The sequence below is a fragment of the Cinclus cinclus genome, chromosome 1 (genome assembly GCF_963662255.1).
Source record: "Cinclus cinclus chromosome 1, bCinCin1.1, whole genome shotgun sequence".
NCBI lineage: Eukaryota > Metazoa > Chordata > Aves > Passeriformes > Cinclidae > Cinclus > Cinclus cinclus.
Genome location: NC_085046.1, coordinates 58,678,927 through 58,699,280, shown reverse-complemented (window position 1 = coordinate 58,699,280; position 20,354 = coordinate 58,678,927). Strand labels below are relative to the sequence as shown.

General features: G+C 41.5%; 1 protein-coding gene across 6 annotated transcripts; it reads left to right on the top strand.

Moving 5' to 3' along the window:
* The first annotated feature begins 726 nt into the window (after nucleotides 1-726).
* Nucleotides 727-19,080, top strand: ADNP2 (ADNP homeobox 2). Of its 6 annotated transcripts, XM_062509849.1 has the most exons (6): nucleotides 727-988; nucleotides 5,826-5,986; nucleotides 7,328-7,447; nucleotides 12,056-12,145; nucleotides 15,084-16,177; nucleotides 16,208-19,080. In XM_062509849.1, exons 3-6 carry the CDS (start codon nucleotides 7,340-7,342, stop codon nucleotides 18,042-18,044), a joined length of 3,129 nt encoding a protein of 1,042 aa, XP_062365833.1. In that variant the 5' UTR covers nucleotides 727-988; nucleotides 5,826-5,986; nucleotides 7,328-7,339; the 3' UTR covers nucleotides 18,045-19,080. The 6 variants fall into 6 exon arrangements, with proteins under 6 accessions (XP_062365833.1, XP_062364995.1, XP_062363381.1 ...); XM_062509011.1 differs by having other exon boundaries at nucleotides 5,826-5,982; nucleotides 15,084-19,080; XM_062507397.1 differs by having other exon boundaries at nucleotides 15,084-19,080.
* Nucleotides 19,081-20,354: the final 1,274 nt, after the last annotated feature.

Genomic DNA, 20,354 nt, shown 5'->3' with positions numbered 1-20,354 from the left:
CTGTATTAGCAGATACCAATGGAGACATATGGTTGATGGAGCTTGGAGTGATGTGTTTTCCATCACACCTCACAGCCTTTCAGGGCCATGGGTGTGGCAATGCCAAGCTCCCAGATGGCGTCACCAGAGGGGCCCCGTTCCTGGGCCCTGCTCCAACGCCCTGCTGGACCAAGCCCAGGCCCAGCTGCCCTGGCCCAGGCCCGCCATGACGCCAAGGTGTGAGCCCCGCCCACAGGAGCACCGCCAATGGGGAGACTTCCCGCCAGGCCTTGCCTTGCCCCATTGGCCAGCAGGGGTGGGCAGGGCCTCCAGTGTGCAGCAAATGCAAATGAGGCTCCACCCATCATCCCATGCGGCCCAGTGCTGGGTGGTCACGTGGCAACCTCACGTGATGGGCAGAGTGTAATCAGGCTCCTCCCTGGTGTGACGTCACAGCTCTCGCGAGAGCGTTTAGTGCTGCCCCTTAGAGGTGTGAAGTGGCACAGGTGAGCCCAAAGTTGAGCCCCGCCCCCATACCAGGCCCCGCCCCAGACCCGCCCATCCCATCCCAGGAGCCAATGGGAGCGCTGACTGAGTCTCTCCCCATTGGCTGGTCCCCTGCCATGCAAATGAGCCTCGACGTCACTTCCTCTGCCAGATCGAGCGCCATTTTCTCTTTCTGGCGGTTGATGCGGTGCGGGCGGCGGCGCGGGCGGCGGGTGCTGAGAGGCGCGCGCGAGGCCCCGGCCATGCCGTCGTTCCCCCGGGGCGCGCACTGAGCGCGGCTGCGGCGCCCGGCCGGGAGGCGGGGCCGCGGGGCGGGGCCGCGGGAGCGGCGGCACCGGGGGCAGCGCCGGGGGTAGCGCCGGAGGCAGAGCCGGTGCCGCGGGTGGCGGCGGTGCGGGACCGAGGCGGGCGGCGGCGGCCGCAGGAGGAGGAGGAGGAGCAGCGGGAGCGAGAGCGGGAGGAGCAGCAGCAGCGGCGGGGGCTCCCCCTGCAGCCCGGCCGGGTACGTGCGGCGGGGCGGGGCGGGGCGGAGGGTGGTAGACGCCCTGGTGGCTGCACGCTTTCGGCTCGGCGGGTGCTTCGAGTTCGGAGCGGCTTCCCCGAGCGGGCGGGAGGGACGGGACGGGTCCGGCGTGGCCCCTCCGGCCGCGGTGTTTTACACGGGAACGCTTCCCGCCTGCCTCGCCGTGAGCAGCTCGTTATCACTGCGCTCCTTGCGTGTTGGTTCTTTAATTCCAGATGGCACTTCGGCGATGGGGAGTGTAAGCAACCGGCTTAGTAGCTTGCTTTGAGGTCTGTGGGTGAAAGATCTTAATTACTATTAATGAATTGTTTTTATTTGAAGGAGTTTGTGGCAAACTGTAGCATGAGCAGGAATGGCACACGTACAGAACCAGCACTTCATCACCGGTTAATGGACTCAGTTAATGGAATGAAAAATTACGTTGAGTGTCCTTGCGGTGCCTCAGCAGTGCACACCTTTAGAAAAAAAGGTTTATGAATAATATAAACAAACACAACCCACACAATGCAAGCCGTGAAAACCATTTGAGTGCACTTGCTTTGTGGTCGAGAGCAGGTAATGGGGAGTTCCAGTTGTCCTGGTTTGTGAACGGAATGAAAGGCACGTGTCTGACTCCTGCTGCAGGGGTTCAGAGTCCTGTACTGTCAAAGTTATGAACAACTCACTTTGAGCTGATAAAGTTCTGACGGGTAAATTACTGTGGAGGAATTGCTTGTTGCCCTCAACAGTTTTCTGTCAACAAAAATCTCTGCTTGCAAAAAAAACAGTTGTAAAGAGATATAATTAAACACTTAGAAAGACTCTTGGGATATTGAATCTATATTCTAAAAAATCCCAGTACTCCTTTTAATAAACTTTGTGGTGGTTTGTGTTGGAACACTTACTCCTTCCTCTGAAACCTACTGTGGAGCCCTGGGATTTTTTTTTCCAGTTCTGTCCCCTTTCTGACTTAAGGTTTTGGATTATCTGTGCTGTGGACTGTCGTGCACATTTGCAAAATGTAAAGTCTTGGGGTTACACCAAGCTGATGAATGCAGCACAAATGCAGTGGTACTTCTTCCTGGAATAGCTGTACCCGGGGTGTGACTGTTCTGCTCACATACACATGGGGCTGACACATCCTGCAGGATTTAAGTGGGCTCCATGCAGATGCTTACATCACCTAGGATGAACATGGATCTTGCTGGGTTCAAGTTCTGGCCAGTGCTAGGAAGGGACTCCCAAGGGAGTCAAAGCACTGTGTGAGTTCGTGCTTTAGGAAGGCTCCATGTGTTTAAATGATGGTGTCCCTTCATGGTAGTGTTCACTTTGTCTCTTCTCATAAGTCTTAGATGGCAGGGGCTTGGTTGTGTGTTAATGAACCATCACAACAGTTACTTAAACCACAGTAGCTGAAGTTAGTGATCTAAATTTGCTTTGATTTGTTAGGTAAGGTGCAGATTTTTGTGCTGCATCTTCATCTGTATCATCGCATACCTTACTGCTCTTCACTGTGTTAGCAGCTGTTGATTGACGGTTGTCTTGGTGTTGGGGAAGATTACCTTTTTAACAGGTTTGTGATTTGTAGCCATGAAAAGAGCAGAATTGTTGTGACTCTAAGATTGAATTCTATGATTTGAAATGCCCAGAGGTTTCTGATATATAATTTTTTTTCTTACCTGAGATTTCTATTCAGTTGCCCTTGGATAGAAATTTGAATATAAGAGGATAAAGAGGAACTACTTTGTTGGTCAGAACTTCTCTTTGTAAATTTTATTAGAATTTATTTTATATTGCAACAGATTCAACAGTGAACAAGAATAGTACCCATTTTAATCAATCAACTTTTTGTTTAGAAAGCTTTCTTCTGTTTCCCTCCATAGGATAGATAAGTGATGATGGTGCTTATCTTGTAAATTCTGTTGATGGTCACATACTTGTAAATCTGGTTAGGTCTCTTTCAAGGAGGCAGAGGTAAGAGTTCAGGAAATTGAACTGACCATGTAAAGTGTGGTTGAGCACATACCCAGGTGTGACTTCTCAGAGGGCTTGTAAGCTTATCAGAAACAAAACAAAATTGATGAGGGTAAAATTTGGCATGGCCAAAACAAACTCATTCTTCTAGGCAGTTTTTTAGTGGGCCTGTCTTCCTGGCTGCTCTCTGCCATCCAGTATTTTTGTTCCCTGCATTCTTAGAAGTAGATCACATGCTTCCATTCTACTTTCAGGAATGAAGCAGTTTTTGTTGTTTTTTGAACTAATACTGAGTTGTCAACTTCTAATGAGTTTGCTATAATGAAAATAATTCTTTACTGGTGTTTGTCGGTTCTGAAAATTGATGAAATACAAGCTGGTAAACAAACCTTTTGAAATACTCCAGCCCAAATGTTCCAAACCTATGAACTTTTATAAAGGTCCTATAAAAGGTGCAAACCTTTCAAAAAAACTATAGGCTTTATAAAAATCTCTTTCTGAGTTACTAATGACTGTTACTAGATAAAATTACAAAACCTAAGAATGATTCAATTTCCAAGGTGGTTACTATGAAAGGACAAAGTTCTATAAGTCTTTCATCATTTCCCTGCTCAAAACAGTTCTTTGAGCAACAGACAATGAAGGCCAACCACTTAAGAACACATCTGGAGATCTTGCTTCTGTACAGATTATCTGGTGCCTGAAAGGGTTACATTACAACCATTTTCTCTGTGGATCTTCTAACATACCTCTTGTCCTGAAAACTCCAGAAATCCCTGATTATCTAGTTCACTGCATTTTGCTGAAAGTATTTGCATGCCCATTGAAGGCGCATATGTGCATCTTCCTTGTGCCAGCTCCATACCAACTCCATTTTAATTTGCTTGCAAATGCCTACTTCCTGTGGGAACACAAACAAAAGTGTTGTGGATTCCAGGTAAGGAAAAAAGCTCTCAGTGTGAACACAGTCTGTAGCTGGAGGAGGTTGCCCAGAGAGGCTGCCAGACCTGATTGGCCAAAACAGAGTGAGCCTGCTTATAGGAAGCTGGACTGCATGACCTCTCGAGGTTCCTTCCAAGGTGAATGAGAATGGTTCTAAGAAATAGGAACTTGGCATTTTGTGATGACTTCTCACTTGGAAGAGGTGCAGTGTTAGTGTGTGTTTTTTTTTTTAATGTAGAAAAATTATAGTAATAGTTAAATTACTTTGTAAACTGCTCTTTGTCTACTAAGGTACTTTGCAGACTGTTGCTTTGTCTTTTAGGCTAAAATAGTCTTAAAATACTGCAGTACTGCTGGAAGGGAAGAGTTGCATTTATGATCTTTGAAAAGCCAAATGTAGTTAGTTGGTCCTTAGAATAACAAGAAGAAAGGAACCTGTAGTGTTGAATAAAGCTCCTCAGTGTATATCATTATGGTGATGTTGTCTGAACAGCAACAAATGCAGGAATAGCTTGGTGGCTGAAATGCCTGAGCAAGAGTTGAATGGCCTTCGTAGAACTGAATTTGGGAAATCAGTTGCTAAAATGATTCTCTTTTTTTGCTAAAAACCTCTCTTGGTTCTGTGTATGAAATAGCAGTGCATCTGAAAACTCAGTGGATTATCAGGTTTTTTAGGAACAACAATTAAAAGCAGCGCAGTATAAATTTCTGTCTTAAATAGGCAGCATGGTAAAATGGTCAAGACTCTCGGTAACCCTAGTTCAGTCTTCTTATAGTTCTTTGATGTTAAATTTGCTGGTTAAGAATGGAATGTGGACCAACAAATGCATGGAACCGAAGTACAAAAAAGCTTGAAGAATGTCCAAAATACAAGAAAAATGAATTGTTAGTATGAAAATGTGGATAATAAACTGTATAGCAATCAAGGAATGAAACGGAGGGCTTCAGGGAATAAGCTTAGAAGGTTGATCTTTTGTGATCTTTATGGTGGGGCAGTGCTGGTCTAATGGATAGAGAGACTCCAAGAGGGTCGATTTAGATATTAGGAAGAAATTCTTAACTGTGAGAGAGGTGAGGGACTGGCAGAGGTTTTCCAGAGAAGATGTGGATGCCTCATCCCTAGAAATGTTCAAGGCTAAGTTGAATGGGGCTTTGAGCGACCTGGTCTAGTGGGAGGAGTTTCTGCCCATGGGAGGAGGTCTGGAACTAGATGATGTTTAAGGTCCATTCCAGCCTAAACTGTTCTGTGATTCTGGTTGAGATCCTTTAAGATCCTTACTCCCAGGAAGGTTGTTTAAATACCTGTTGAATAGCATTGCAAGTGGTTGCACATGATGACCTTTGGATTGAAGACCAAATGCTTGAAAATAGGAAAATAATTTATATTCAAGTTCTTTCTGTTACTGTGGGGGTTTTGGTGTTTTTCTTTCTCCTGGACTAATAATTTCAGGATGATTAATAATTTTATTTCATTCTTCTTTCTTCATTAATAATTTCAGGATGATTACTGGTTAAGAATACTGTTGAGGTGCATTAATGTTGCATACTACACCCCTTGTGGACGGTTTCTTATTTGTGAGCTAGACACGCCTCAAATGCCTGCTCCACCTTCTTCAGTAGCATCAGTTGGAAGACTGAGATGGGGGAACTGTTTCCAGTGGAGCATGTATTGAAACACATCTCCTTCTGGCTGATCTGGGCATGGTGGTGTCCAGTCAGCTCTGTTGTTACCTGCAGTGGACCGTGGGGTTGATGTGTGTAACCTGCCATCATAATAGGACTGATCTTAAAGCTTTAACTAGAGACAGTGCAAATTCCTGGTGGATTTCACTTTGAAAAGAGCATTTTATGTCAAATTTTTGCTCATTGCATTTTGAGAGAATGCCAGACAAGTTACTGTGATTTATTCCATTCTGTATAGGTTCCTGTTCTACATCCACCCCAATGGTATCAGAATGTCTTCTGGACTTCTTGGTGATAAAAAGCATTAGAAAACAAGACTAGCATCTGTCAAATGGGGTTCCCTCTCCATTTCTCTCTGCGCACCTTTCCTTTCAGGGGAAAAGAAGCGAAGAATAGTATGTGAGTTATTTGAATTTTAATTATAAACCCTTTAATTGTATGTTTTGTACATAAAATAAAGTTGTTAGGTGTTTCGTTTTTCTTTGAAGCTTAGCTTGCAGCTGGTGTCTTATGTGCAAGAGGATTTTACAATTGTTTGCATGAAAGTCTTATTCTAAGTAGAGGTTTCATGTTGGCAGGGAGCTTGATTTTTTTTTGTAAAGTACAGCTTTTCAAGACATTTGAGACTGTGTTGAAGTACTGTTTGGGAATTTTGGTTTTTTTTTTTTTTTTTTTTCCTCTTTAAGCATGTCCGGGATGGATGAATTGTTTAGCAGTAAGGATTTAAAATGTTGTAAATGCTCCTGGATCCTCTGTCAGCTATTTAAGCATCAAATACTGGAAAAGCTTCTAGTGACTTCTTTCTGCACAGGGTTAGGGTTTGTAATCTGTATTCATTGCAGTTTCTTAAAGCTCAGTCTAAATTGCTTCTTGCTGTACTCTAGGAAGGAGTTGACAAAGACTGACATAATTCTGAAGCTGAGCCCATGGGGATACCTTACAAGTCTACAAAAGTGAGCCTACTTCTTTGGCTTAAGGATTTTGGGCTTTCATATTTTTAAGAAATGGCATCCTGCCCTATGTCAGCCATAGTGTGTCTGGCAGGACTGGGGCAGTGATCAGCCCTGGTGAGGCCTCACGTCGAGTGCCGTATCCAGTTTTGTGCTCCTCAACAGAGGAAGGACGTTTGAGGAGCTGGAGTGAGTTCAGAGAAGGGCAGTGAAGCTGGGGAAAGGTCTGGAGCACAAGTCCAGTGAGGAGTGGCTGAGGGAGCTGGGGGTGTTTAGTCTGGAGGAAAGGAGCCTCAGGGGAGACCACATCACTCCTTACAACTGCCTTAAAGGAGGTGCAGTCAGGTGAGGGTTGGTCTGTTCCCCCAAGTAACAAGTGACAGGACAAGAGCAATTTGCACCAAGGGAGGTTTAAATGGGATATTAGGAAAATCTTCTTCAGAAAAAGGGTTACCAATCGTGAGAATGGGCTCACAAGGGAAGTAGTTCAGTCCCCATTCCTGGAGGTATTTAAAAGACATGGAGGTGTAGTGATGAGACTGCGTGGTTGATGGTGCACTGACTGTGTTAGATTCATGTTTGGACTCGATGATCTTGGAGATCTTTTCTAACCTAAATATTTCTATTCTGTGACTTTTCAGATTTTAGTTCTTATATTAGCACTGTTAAATACAAGTGCTTGTGTTCAAGTATTTAGTTCCTTTTTTCATTATTTTTTATTTTTCCTCTTCTGTTTTTTTATTTTAATTTTTTCTCTATTTTTTTTTGTGGTTGTGTTTTATTCCTCCAGGAAAAGTGCAAAATGTTTCAAATTCCTGTTCAAAACCTTGAAAATATAAGGAAGGCTCGAAAAAAGGTGAAGGACATTCTTGTGGATCTTGGGCATGACAGCTGCAGGGAATTGTTGAAGGTAAAGCATTTGAAAGAATGTAAAACTATCTGAAGTGTAAACTCCTGACAAATATTTCACTTTCTGGTGTATATATGATTCTCCTCTGTCATAGATCTTTTTGGGGGGTTCCTTACGTCAGGTTGCTCATTACTGACTGCTCACAGTGAGGGAAGGAATTTAGTGTTTTACTATGTAACACTGCAAGAGAGAGTATTTCTTAAGAACAAGATGTGTCATAGATGGTGCCCGGTATTCTGTTGGTAATGTTTCTTTTGTACAGCTTCAGGAAAGGATACCACAGAGTAATGAATTGTTATTTGTGTGCTGTGCAGCAACTTTTTTCAGTTATTTTAAAATCTCAAGCAGATGAGGACTTGAGTCTCCTTAGATACATCCCATCACATATCAAGGGCAAACCTCTGAAGGGACATACAAATCATCAGCATTCTGAAAATGGATAAACCTTTAAACTTCGTGCCAGGTAAAAGTGCCAAAATGGTCTTACTCAGTTTTGTTTGGTTCTGCATCTTAGAGTATTTGCAGGTGTGCTGGGGCGACTAAGGTAAACCCTAGTACCACTGTTGCCACTTCCAGAAGAAAATTCTGTGCATCAGTCAGGAAGAATGCACACCATCAGATTGGCAAGCCTAATACCAGAAAAGGTAACTGCAGTACACAACAATGTAACTGCATTTCTTAACAGCGCTGTATTCAGTGAGCTGGTGCACAGGCTCTTTTGGCTGTTGAGTATATATTCACACCTTGACATTGACCATAGTCAAGAGGTTGATTACTTCTCTGTGGCAGTACTAAAGTAGGTTTAACACTATAAGGGTGCTGTTGTGTCTTTTGTGGTGGTTTCTTTCTGAAACTCTGTAAGTAATTGGAAAAACAAATTGTTCAAGGCTACATGCTTAACTGATTTTGGAACATTCTTTGTTATTGCAGTTGAACAGTGTTGTATATATCCAAATGTTGTAATAGCTCAAGGAAAATTATAATGTCTAGTAATTTCCATTTAGTTGCTGTTTTTATTTTGTTAATATTGTTCTGTAATTACGCTTCTAACTCAGTCTGTCTTGACCATTTGAAGTCAGAATGTATTGATGGCAGCAGGTTTTTACTTTGAATTGCTTGCAGTCTCTTTGATTGTTGCATGGACTTAAATGGTAAATAGGTAATAAGTTGTTTTGTATTTGGTTGGGTTTTTGGGGGCATGTATAATGTGCGCTTAGTCAGTTTTGCTTTATTTTTATTAGCTGCTGGTGGTGGCAAACATTTCCACTGTGGAAAAACCTCTGTGATATTTGGGCCAAAAAATACTGTATTAGGTTGTTTGTTTGTTTGTTTGTTGGTTGGGGTTTTTTTGTTTGTTTGTTTGTTTGCTTTGTTTTTTTTTTTTTGGGTTTTTTTTTTTTTTTGGTTTTTTTTTTTTTTTTTTTTTTTTTTTTTTTTTTTTTTTTTTTTTTTTTTTTGGTTTTTTTTTTTGCAAATTATTCTCCCTCAACCAAGTTCATAACTTCAGTTTGTTTTTTCCAGGTAGTCTGGGACTTTGGTACAACTTAACAGTAGGGAGAATGGTTTCTACAGCTTGATTTGTACTTGGTTCATATGATGATGATACTTCGTTTTGGTAGCATGGCATGTGTGAGGTTTTATTAAAACTTAGAATCATAGAAGGGCCTGGGTTTGAAAGGACCTTGAAGATCATCTAGTGAGAAGTACCTAAAGTTTGCTTGTTTTCTCCAATATTGAGACTGATTTCTGGACTCTTTGTGAAGGGGCTGGACAATGTAAGAAATGGATCTAAATATTATATGCTACAAACATGGCCTGCATCTGGTCTAAAAATTGGTCTTGCACTGGTGTAATAAGGCATGATAATGGACAATAGTTTGTGGGAAGATGAAGGAATATCGTATATGACTAGTGCATCTCTGTAGCTTGGAGACCAGATAGATTAGTTTCTAGGCTAATTGATCTCTGCTAGGAAGAAAACATGAGCATTTTGGCTGGAGTACTAGTTTGATTCTCCAAGTAGAGTGTTTAAGTACACTGTAAGGTCAGAGGTTTTTCCTTTAATAAACTGTTTCAGCTTCTCTAACATACTGTGATCTTTAGGGCCATGAAGGTTATCAGACGGCTGGAGCACCTCTGCTCTGAAGCCTAAGATGTGCTGACAGAGCTGTGGTTTTCAGCCTGGAGAAGAGAAGGCCTTAGTGAGACTGCCATTGCAGCCCTGCAGTACCTGAAGAGGCCTTATAAAAGGAGGGAGAGGGACTTTTTATACAAACAGATAGGGACAGGACAAGGGGAGGCAGTGTTTTAAACTGAAAGAGCATAGGTTTAGATTAGATGTTAGGAAGAAATTCTTTATTCAGAGGCTGCTGAGGCAGTGTCTCAGTTGCCCAGAGGAGCTGTGGATGCCCCATCCCTGGCAGCGTTTAGGGCCAGGTTGGATGGGGTCCTGGGCAGCCTGGTTTAGTGAGTGGCATCCCTGACAGTGACAGGGGGCTGGAACCAGGTGATCTGTAGGGTGCTTTCCAACCCAAATGGTCCCGTGATTCTATTCTAAGATTCTGTGTCTTCATTTGAACTTTCAGCTTTTTATGTTTTTGTTAAGGAAAACCGTGATAGTTTTACCGAGGAGAGAACAGCTCTTAGTTTAAAAATGTTTTAGTTTAAAAATGTTTTTCTCTTTAAGTTAAAAATACCTATTATGCATCAGGATTATTAAGGCTTCTCAGAGGGCTTTATTCCTTTCTTTTTGTCTTTCCATTCTCAAGTTTTTGTCCTCTCCTAGAAGTGAGAAATGTGGGAAGAGTGCAACTAATTGGTGGATCTCTGTTCAGAGCAAGTGTTCACAACAGCCATTTGCATCACTGACTAATTTTATTGATAAGAATGGGTATTTTTATTAGTAGTTATTCCTCAGCAGGAAATAGCCATTTCAGCAGAATTATCTCAACCTATTATGTGTGTTTGGCTTTTGGGAATCCAGGAATCTGGTGTTTAAGTGTAGGAGCCTGTCTCTCAAACCAAAAACAGAACATGCTTCAGATAAGCTATTAAACTTTTTTTAACAGCGTGTAATTCACTCTTCAGCATGTTAGGCTGAAAAAACTTCAGTGAATCTCAAGTCTCTCTATTTTCTCTATCATAAATAGCTCTCTAAAGTTCTGGGATTCCTCTTGTTCTGTGCAAGACTTCTTTCTAAGGTTCCTGTTGTTGGTGGTGGTGTTTTTAGGTTTGATTGAAGGGCAAATACATGACTCATTCAGTGTCTAGGTGTTGATTAGATGGCAGTGGATTTGTTTATTGTTGTCCTGGGCTTTTCTGTATTCTCTTTGAGCATACTTGATGGTTGAAAAGGTAGACACCTTATTGCAAACTCAGCTGCTATGTTTTTCTAAATTCTTGAGTAATGAAGTTAAAATCAAATTATCATTGGCATGATGTTCTGGTTTACTGTAATCTGCTGAACACACTGGAATGCACATATTTGCATGGTGCAAATGGACAAGAGCCTAGTTAAGTAGGATTCTGTATTTGTTTGTTTGTTGAAGCCTTGTTTCTCCTTGTTGCTGACTAGATTCTGTGTTGCTGCTAAATTTCACATAACACAAATTATTAGAGTTAGGGATTCCAATCCTTTTCTAAGGTCATCTGATCTTAAATGTTATTTATTATCTGCTTCTGCTGTTGCAGTGGGGTTTGGTGCAGAGACGGAAATCATAATCATGCCTTCTCTAAGTATCTGTAGTTTTGAGTCATGAGGGATTTGTGAAAGGGAAGAATGTGAGGGGAGAAGAGATGCAAGTTTTCTATGGTTAAAGCCTGGATTTCATCCAAGGCATTCTGGTATGCTGTTGAATCTGGTTCAGGGTCTTCAGAAATGCCCAATAAACAGGAATCTAGTTTGGTTTTTTTTTTTCTCCCATTAAGTTTGTGTTTAAATTTGTGTGGGTCTCAAATCTGGAAATGAATTTAGAGTTTTTAGGTTAGTAGCTGGCTTTGGCTTGAGGGATGTGAACTGCTCTGGTGGGATTAATTTGAAGGCGGCTGTAAGGACAGTTGCTTTCCCTGACACAGTTGTTGCAGACACAGTAATAATGTTTCTTTTACAGCTTCAGGAAAATCAGCTTCTGTGAATGTCTTTTGTTTTTCTAAGTTAAAAGTATAACAGTGCTATGCAGATTTAATACTATGACCTGTTGCAAAATAAATCGTAGTGGTAAGTTAATGCATGGAATTAAGCAATCAAGTATTACCAGTGAAGGAGGAGAGGAGGAAAATGCTTTGAGTGTGTTCACTGTGGACTTGGCTGGAAGCAGTGGAATTCAAGTATAAATATTTTCACTGCCTATATTATTTTCAGTAACTGTGAAATGTTCAGAATTCCTACTCCTATTACCAGGCCGTCATATGAACAAATATTGGAGGTAAAATAAATCAGGGATGGTGAAAGAAGTAATTTCATTGAATGGAGTTTTGGTACTTTTAAGTAATCTTCTCTTTTGTGTTTTTTTTTTTTAATTTTTCCTTATTTCCTATTGAGAATTTTTTTATATTCAGAATAGAATGCAAAAGCCTTGTTTTCATTTCTTGTTTTTATTTTACTTTTAGAATCTCAAAAGTTTTGATGCAGGTGAAAACTACTTTTGTAACACTTCATGGAGTGATGTCTCTCCTTGGGAGCCTGTGGGCAAAAGGAAGGTATGTATGTTTGTGACTCATTCTGGGTAAATGTGTTGTGTGGAGTTGCTGAATTTCACAATTTTCAGAAATTGAAATGCAGCTTTTTAATGAAAAAATAGCTTGAATATTTGTTCTAAGTGCTATTAGTCAGGGAATATTACATTTCCTGTTTGTTTTTCCCTGTAATGCAGTTGGTTATGACGGCTTCAGTTACCATTTGCAGTCTTTAAGGATACAACCCTGAACACTGGTGTTTAAGATGTCACGCTACTGCTCTGCTTTTTTAGCCTAATCTAACCTAATATGTAGTCTTAGTATGGTCTTGTGTACAGCATGGCTCCTGTTTCATTGGAAGGGTGAAAATATGATTGCATAGATGCAAGTAGATTAAGATGCAATTATTATTAGTGGCTTGGTATGGGGTGGCAGCGGAAAACTCTTTCCAGTTAGATTTGTGTATGTGAAACAGCTTCTAGTTCTGTATAGCTCGTCTCTACAAGAAAGGCAAGGTTGAAGTGAACAATTCTAGAATTGTATACAGTAGCAAGTTTCTAAGATGCTGTGTATAGAGCAGGGGAGTATGTCCAGAAAAAAAAAGGTAGACTTGTCAGTCTTGCTGAAGAGTCTTGGGGCCCCTCACTGTGTCCTTACTGAGGACTTGTCAGTGAAATTCAGTGTGGAGTTGGTAACATGTTGCTGTGGAACAGATTTGCCAAACTGTGTCTGTTGGATGCTAACCATGTTCCTATCCATTTTCTTGAAACAGTTTTGGTTTATTAATGTATATCATTATGCTGCCTAGATTTGGGAGAAAAGGAAGTTGGTCCTTCAGGATGTTCCATTCCAAAGTTGTTGCCATAAGTGGAAAGTTGTTTCCTCCTGTAAACTCAGTAGGCTGGAGAAGAGATCTATTTAAGTGAAGTTGGTGGTTTCTGCTGTTTGTACTATTTTTAGGGAGACAGTAACAATTCTGGAAGAGCTTCGTTTTTTGGAGGCTGTCCTGTCTTTGTGCGTAATTCTAGGTTGTGGGGAATGTGAGACTTGACAACAGAAAGTGTTGCTATGTTCTGGGGTAGGTTCTCTGAAGAAGGACTAACTGAGGACTAACCACAATTTTCTAATAAGCCTTCTTTTGGATTCCATTTTTACAGTTGAAGGTTGTGTTGGTCAATCTCCAAGATATGCTTGGTTTTTTCTAAGCTGCTTGTAATTGTTATTTTGTCAAATTTTCTGTAAAACTGGCATGCCATTGGTAGACTGTGGTAGCACCTGTGAACAGAAAAAGCATATGAGTATGCAAGGAGAACATGCTGGTAGAATGGTTTTTAAAGTGTTTGTATGGAAGAGCTCTGTTTCATACAGAGAATATCAAAACAGCATACTTCCACATACTTCTGTTCTGCTGAAAGAGAATTGCTTGGAATATTTTTTGTCATTTTACTCCTTCAGAAGTAGTGAGGCATATCTTGTAGTAATGTTCTGTGTGCTTCATCAGTTCATTAATGTCAGTGGCCTTTCTCCAGGCAGGATATTTGAGTATAGATGCATCTGCTAATTTGCTTTGTTCCTGTTTACTAGCAGCTGAGATTAGACACCTAAAGAGTATAGATAGAAGATAATTCAGTGATATCTTAGCAGTGTGCTTCTTCAGCAGCCTTTACCAGCCAGTGGCATTGTCTGACAGAGTCTTTTGAATTTGGAGCTTAGGTTTTGGTCATCATCAGGAGACTCTCCTGGTAGTGTTAGTAGGTGGCAGTCTGGGCTGTCTGTTGTAAATAGCTGATGGTAACCTGCATGGCTGTATGATGTGGGGAAAAAAATACCTGCGCATGTGTTACTGTTCTTCATGGTGTGTCAGTGAGATGGATGTGGGTGATCTAACTGAGCTGGATGCTGTAGTGGCTAAACAGCTTGTTCCTTTTGGATTCTGTTTGAAGAGGGCAGAAATCAGGTGAAAACTTGTCTGAGGGAACAGACAGATTCCACTAGCTTTTTGAGAGTGCAGATTAGTTGCATGGATGTTGCTGTGGATTTTGGCAGGAGCTAGGGATAGCTTCTTTGGAGGTTGATCAGAAAAAAATGGCTGATGGGGCAACCAGTTTTTCAGAAAGAATAAATAATGTTCATACGGATATTAAAAGCAGTGCTGTCATGTGACATACAACTGAGGGAGCAGCCAGTGCTTAATGCAAAATAGATGTGTTCTTAAGCAGTTGAAATACTTTCCTGAGAAGAATGTGTATGCTCTATACTGAGTGTTTTTGAGGAAATTGCCTAAAAAATGACTATGATGGGATGCCCAGTATGTGTGAGTTAGTATAAATTGTATGTATGAGTTAGCACATCACTATTTTATCATAAAAAGGGGGCCTTACTACTTTCTGTTCTTATTAGTTTGGCTCCAAAAGACTGTTCTTAAAAACAACAATTGTTTATAGCTTTGCTGGGAAGGTACTTCTGGAGAGTTTTCAGTGAAGAATAGACTGTTGAAATACAGAAAAAAAAAAAATCCCTGCCTCTTCTGTCTTTTCTCTTGTCCAGTAGATAGGAGCTGGCCCTGAATAAAATAAAGCTTTAAAAGTGTCCTATTAAAAGGGCTGCTTTTCTGAATTCTTAAGGCTTGACCTCTGTGTACAGTGAGGATACAAATTCTTTATGGCTTGTTCTGTGATTCCTGCATTTAAAAGCAGGAAGGCTTCAGAATTGCTTCTTGTTAACCAGGAGAGAAGTAAACTCGTTTAGGTTTCTTAGTAAATGATAATAAAACAAAAAAGGCACAAATGTTACTCCCTTAAGTATGTCTTTAAATCTTCTTTTTGAAACCAGAAGAAACTGAGAAGATACATGTTATCCATCCAGTGAAGGCATTTTTGATGGGTGGTGGTGAAGATTTAAACAGATACTAGTGGAGTAGGAACTGGCATTTTCTAAGTGGATGTTTTTCTTTTGTTTGCAGAGATACAGAACAAAGCCGTACTGCTGTACCTTATGCAAGTTCTCATCCAAATTGCTTTCTTCTTTCAAGAATCACTTGCATCGTTACCATGAGGATGAAGTGGACCAAGAGATGGTGGTTTCTTGCCCAAAATGTCCATTTTCTTCTCATCCCAAAGTAGTGGGAGAACACATCTGGATGTTTCATTCATCTAATAAACAAATACAGAACTATACAGTCAGCATTTTGGATGGCATGAAACAATTTAAGAGTGACACCATAAACTTCACGTGTCTAAAATGTCAATTCACGGACACCTTGTATTACAATATGAAGAAACATGTGCTGATGAACCATTTTAAAAACTTACTAAGTGTATATTTCGGTGAAAAAATTAATGAAAATACACCAAGTTCAGTTGAATTCTACTGTAAAAAATGTCATGCTCCTGCAAACAGCCCAGATTCTTTGATGTTCCATGTCTTGACAGCTGAAACACACAGAGGCCTGGAGAACAAACTTCGATCTCTGATTTCAGAACACATTAAGAAACCTGGATTTGTGAAACAAGTGTATATTGCTCCAAGGCCTGTCCCTGGTGTAGCAGCAGCTGCTCCATCTGCAGGGCCTGCTGCTGTCCCAACAGGTTCTGTGACAGCTCCAGCTTGCATCAAGGTTGCATTTGCACAGAATAATCAAAATCATAGCATGATGCAGACACTAGCAGTTCAGAACACAGTCAGACCAGTGACTGTCCCAAGTGCCTCTGGCAGCCTCCCACAAACTACCTGTGCTCCTGCCCCTACGTCCTCGCACGTCGCTCTTGTGCCCAGCAATCCTCCCGTGGCTCAGCTCAATCTTGGTATTCAGCCGTCACCTTCCCAGCCCATCATTGTTTCTCATGGGCTCCCTCTTAACCCTTCTGTCGGGACCATAAATAATACTGTGACCCCTGCGGTTCTTCCTCTTGATCAGCCTGTCAGACCTGGGCTCTTGCCTGTTAATCAACCTGTTGGTACTATAAACAGTGCAGTTCCAGCTGGAGCCCTCCCTGCTACCCAGCCTGTCACGCCTGTGAATCAACCAGTTGCACCAGGAGTCCTCCCTGTGAATCAGCCAGTTACTCCATCAATTCTGTCTGTCAGCCAGTCACTTGGGAACATGAGCAGACCCATCGATCCCAGGGTCCTTCCTGTGACACAGACAGTTGGGTCTGGTCTTCTCCAGCTTAACCAGCCTGTTGCCCCTGGGGTGGTTCCTGTCAGACAGCCTGTTGGACCTGGGTTCCTTCAGCTTAATCAACCTGTTGCCTCATCAGTTATCCCAGTAAATCAGCCAGTTCAGCCTCCGGTTTCTCAAAGTGCAGCATTTTTGACTGCAGGCTCTCTGCTGAGGCAGTTGATTCCCACTGGCAAGCAGGTTAATGGGATACCTACTTTCACGCTGGCCCCTCTCTCAGTGACTTTGCCTGGTGGTGGAGTAGCAACTGTGACACCTCCACAGGTGCCCATCCAGCTCATGCAGTCGGGGTCAGTGGCTCAGCTCTCCCAGTCGCCAGCCAATGCTCCCTCTCCTCCCCTGGTTCTGACCTCTGAGAATGTATCCTTACAGGCCTCCCCACCTACTCCTGAAACAAGCCAGGCTGTCAGACAGGCCAAGCAGTGGAAGACCTGCCCTGTTTGTAATGAGCTTTTCCCATCAAATGTCTATGAGGTGCACATGGAGGTGGCCCACAAACAACATGAAGTAAAAGTAGAAACGCCAGAACCTCACAAACTTGCAGCTTGCGCATCCTTTCTGAGGATGACAGAAAAGGCAATCTGGTGTTACGCTTGTAAATGTTTTCTCTGTGAGGAAGAGCTCATGAAGCATATCTTCATGCATGGCTTATCTTGCTTGTTTTGCACAGGTACTTTCTATGACTTAAAAAGCCTCGTGGAGCACAACAAAACAGCACACAATGGGAAAAGGCAGTTGCATGCAAGTTACAGCAACAGAGGAGTTCAGCTGTGTGGCGATGCGCAGGGTGGCTTTGTGTTTCCACACTTTGATTTCAATACAGTGCTACCAGATGAAGACATGGGTGAAAGAGAAGTACATTTGGCAGTGCTTGTTGGAATATATTCAACACTTCTTGTCCCTGTTTACATCAAAGTGAAACCTCAGACAGCACAAGTGAACAGGAGATGCACCAGAAAAATGTTCACCTGTCCTTTTTGCTTAGGTACATTTGCTGGTAGAGAAACCTATGAAAAGCATTTGAAAGAGAGGCATCATATAATGCCAACTGTGCATACGATTTTAAAGTCTCCTGCTTTCAAGTGCATCCACTGTTGTGGTGTGTACACTGGAAATATGACTCTGACAGCTATTGCTATACATTTGCTCCGTTGTAGAAGTGCTCCCAAAGACACCAACTCGAGCCTGAAGATGCATCTTGAGCGCACTGAGAGGAAAGAACTGCTGTTTGTGAATGGTGAGAAGCATCTTTCTGTGGTACTGAAAAGAAAGCAGTCGGATTCCTGTGTTGTTTCAGAAGACCAAAGGAATAAGGAACAGCAGCCTCTGAGCTTAAGTACTGGCATAGCTCTGCCTCCAGACACCGAAGTGAATTCAGGGGTAGTGCCTTTCAAACGACAAAAGATTAGGATGGAGATGAGGAAGCTTCCTTCTATTGAGGATCTCCACTTCCTAGCAGTAGATCCTGATCAGTATGATCACAATTCATATGAGTCACAGAAACAGTTTTTGTCAGACTACTTTCACAAGAGGCCATATCCTTCTAAAAAAGAGGTGGAATTACTTTCCTTGCTGCTATATGCGTGGAAAATTGATGTTGCATCATTCTTTGGAAAAATGAGGAATAGGTGCTTAAAGGCGATAAAATATCATAAACCATCTGTGCTGATGGGTTTCAGTATGTCTGAACTGAAAAACATTAAGCACAGTTTAAGTTTAAAAGATGGACCATTGGATATGTAATGCAGCTTTTTAATCCATAATTGCATACTTACAATTTAGCATTTTATTATATTATTTGTTTTAACTTGCAGACTGGCCTGTTGAAGGGTGCAGTAATACAAAGAGTATCATTCACTTGTGACTGTTATTGTGAAAGGCACACATAGTTGTGTATTTCAAAAGCTAAAATCTTCAGACTTAAACATCTGGAATTTGTTTTAGCTTTTTTTACCTTCCCTGTGAGTAGTGTTGAGCTTTTTTTGGGGGGGAGGGGGTTGTTTGGTTTTGAGTTTTATTTTGTTTTGTTCCACTTTCAGTTCTTTTTCTTCCTCTCCAGGCTCCCATTACATTTTTTATATCACAATGTAAAACCCTTGTCCTTGTTAAAACCAATTTTTATTTTATTTTTCTGTAGTGTCATCTTTTCTAAGTAATCAAATGTGTAATGTTCGTTAAAAATAACAAGGTGAACTATGTAAAAATATGGATTTGTTTATTTGTATTTTTTAAGTCGTGATATTTTGGACCTGTTTCTGGTTTATCTACTGAAGAAGTGATTGCAGCCATTACATCCATTGCCCCTTCAAATTCCCAGCGCACTGGTAGCAGTGAAATACATGGCATTGTGGTTTTTTCCTCAGTCAGAATACCTACTAAGCCAGTTAAGTCTGGTTATCTGTAGTTCCTGCTGAGTATTAACATGGTGAGGACTGGGGGGCTTTTGGGTGCCCATTGAAGTGTTACAGTGAACTGAGTTGAAATGGTTGTGTTATCTGTTAAATATATCTAGCTAACCAGAAGTGTTTATCCTTTTCATTTGGTGTTGAAGCCTGGTTGTTTACCTGTTGTTCAAAGCTTGTCAGCAGCATTTATTCAGTTTCCTTTTTCAAAAAGCAAAGCTGCTTTGGAAAGTGTCAAATTGGTTTGTTACATGGAGTATATGACCTCTGTGCACATCGTTTATGTGCAGAAGATCTGTCCAAATATCACCCAAATGTGGTGAAAAATCTGATGCTTTAAATTGCTGTATCGTGAGGTAGTAACTGAGCAGAGCCTACTCCCCAGCAAATTAGATCCCTGGCTTGAAGTCCATTGGGTCAGGACCTGGATGAAGTGCTAGCATCAAGATTTTAAACTGTTGAATACCCGAGCCAGTGATATTCATGTAGTGATTGGTTCTTGTTGGCCTATAGAGAGCATCACAATAGTATAAAACCCAAACAGACTTCCCTTCAGTATGGACTAACATCTCTGTGTCAGATTACAGAAATGCTGTTGGGAAGGTTCACCTGAGGTGAAGCCCAAACTGGTGGCCACAGAGGCCTTGTTGAGTACTGTCCTTTCTGGATATGCTTGTTTTCATCTGGCTTGTCAAAGAGTGCCACCAATACCAACAGCCAGTTATGTAATAAATAACCTGTAAGATGGGTTGGTTTTATTTCCTTGTTTTCATCCCCCTCTCCCCACCTTCCTTTCTAAGAAGAAAAAAAAAATAGAGTTCACTTGTGCCAATGTTAAAAGGAAAGGACGATGTGCCCAAGCTTATTTCTGTTTTTTAAGGTAGTAAGTAGACTTTGGGCCTGTGCCATAGTTTTTAAAGCAGATACAGAATGTTTTATTGCTGCTTCTGAAAGGGTGTGGCATTTTTTAGCAGAATTTGATGACTTCCTGCCTGAGGTTCTATAAGCTGTTTGGAGTTATATTTTGGGTAAAATCTTAATATTTTCATATTGATTGCTTCAAAGAATTTTAATGTGTATGTTACGTACAGTTACTTGTAGAGAACCTGCTATTTGGAAAAAACTAGTAATTTAACAGCAGTGTTAAATAAACATAAACAATAATTTATGGTATCAATTGCACTCCCCACCCCAAAAAGTGATGAAGAAGCAGTGTGTTCTTATAGTTGCCTAATAGCTCATTAAAAATTAAAAAATAAAATATACTTGGCCATGGCACAGAGTTCATGAAATCTGTTCAGAGGGCTTTGAGTGAGGAAGAGGAATGCTCTCTAGAAGTCCTGAAATGTAGGTACTTACTCTCCCTCTTGCAACCTCTGCCCTGTAACCCCTGTCACTGAGACTCCAGCATGGGGGAATTATGGCAGTGTGCATCTGGGAAAGGCTTTCCATCAATGGGGAAAGATACTGTAGGGAGAACAACGTGGCTGGGGGGAGTTGGGAAGACATTTTGTGATTCATCCATGTCTATCTGTCTTCTTCCTCTTCTGATACATTCAGAGAACTTTATGTGAATGTTTCTTTTGGTGCAAAATGGCTGTTGAAAGAGACAAGAGGAAAGTGAGATGTAGAACTTGGATCTAGATGCTGC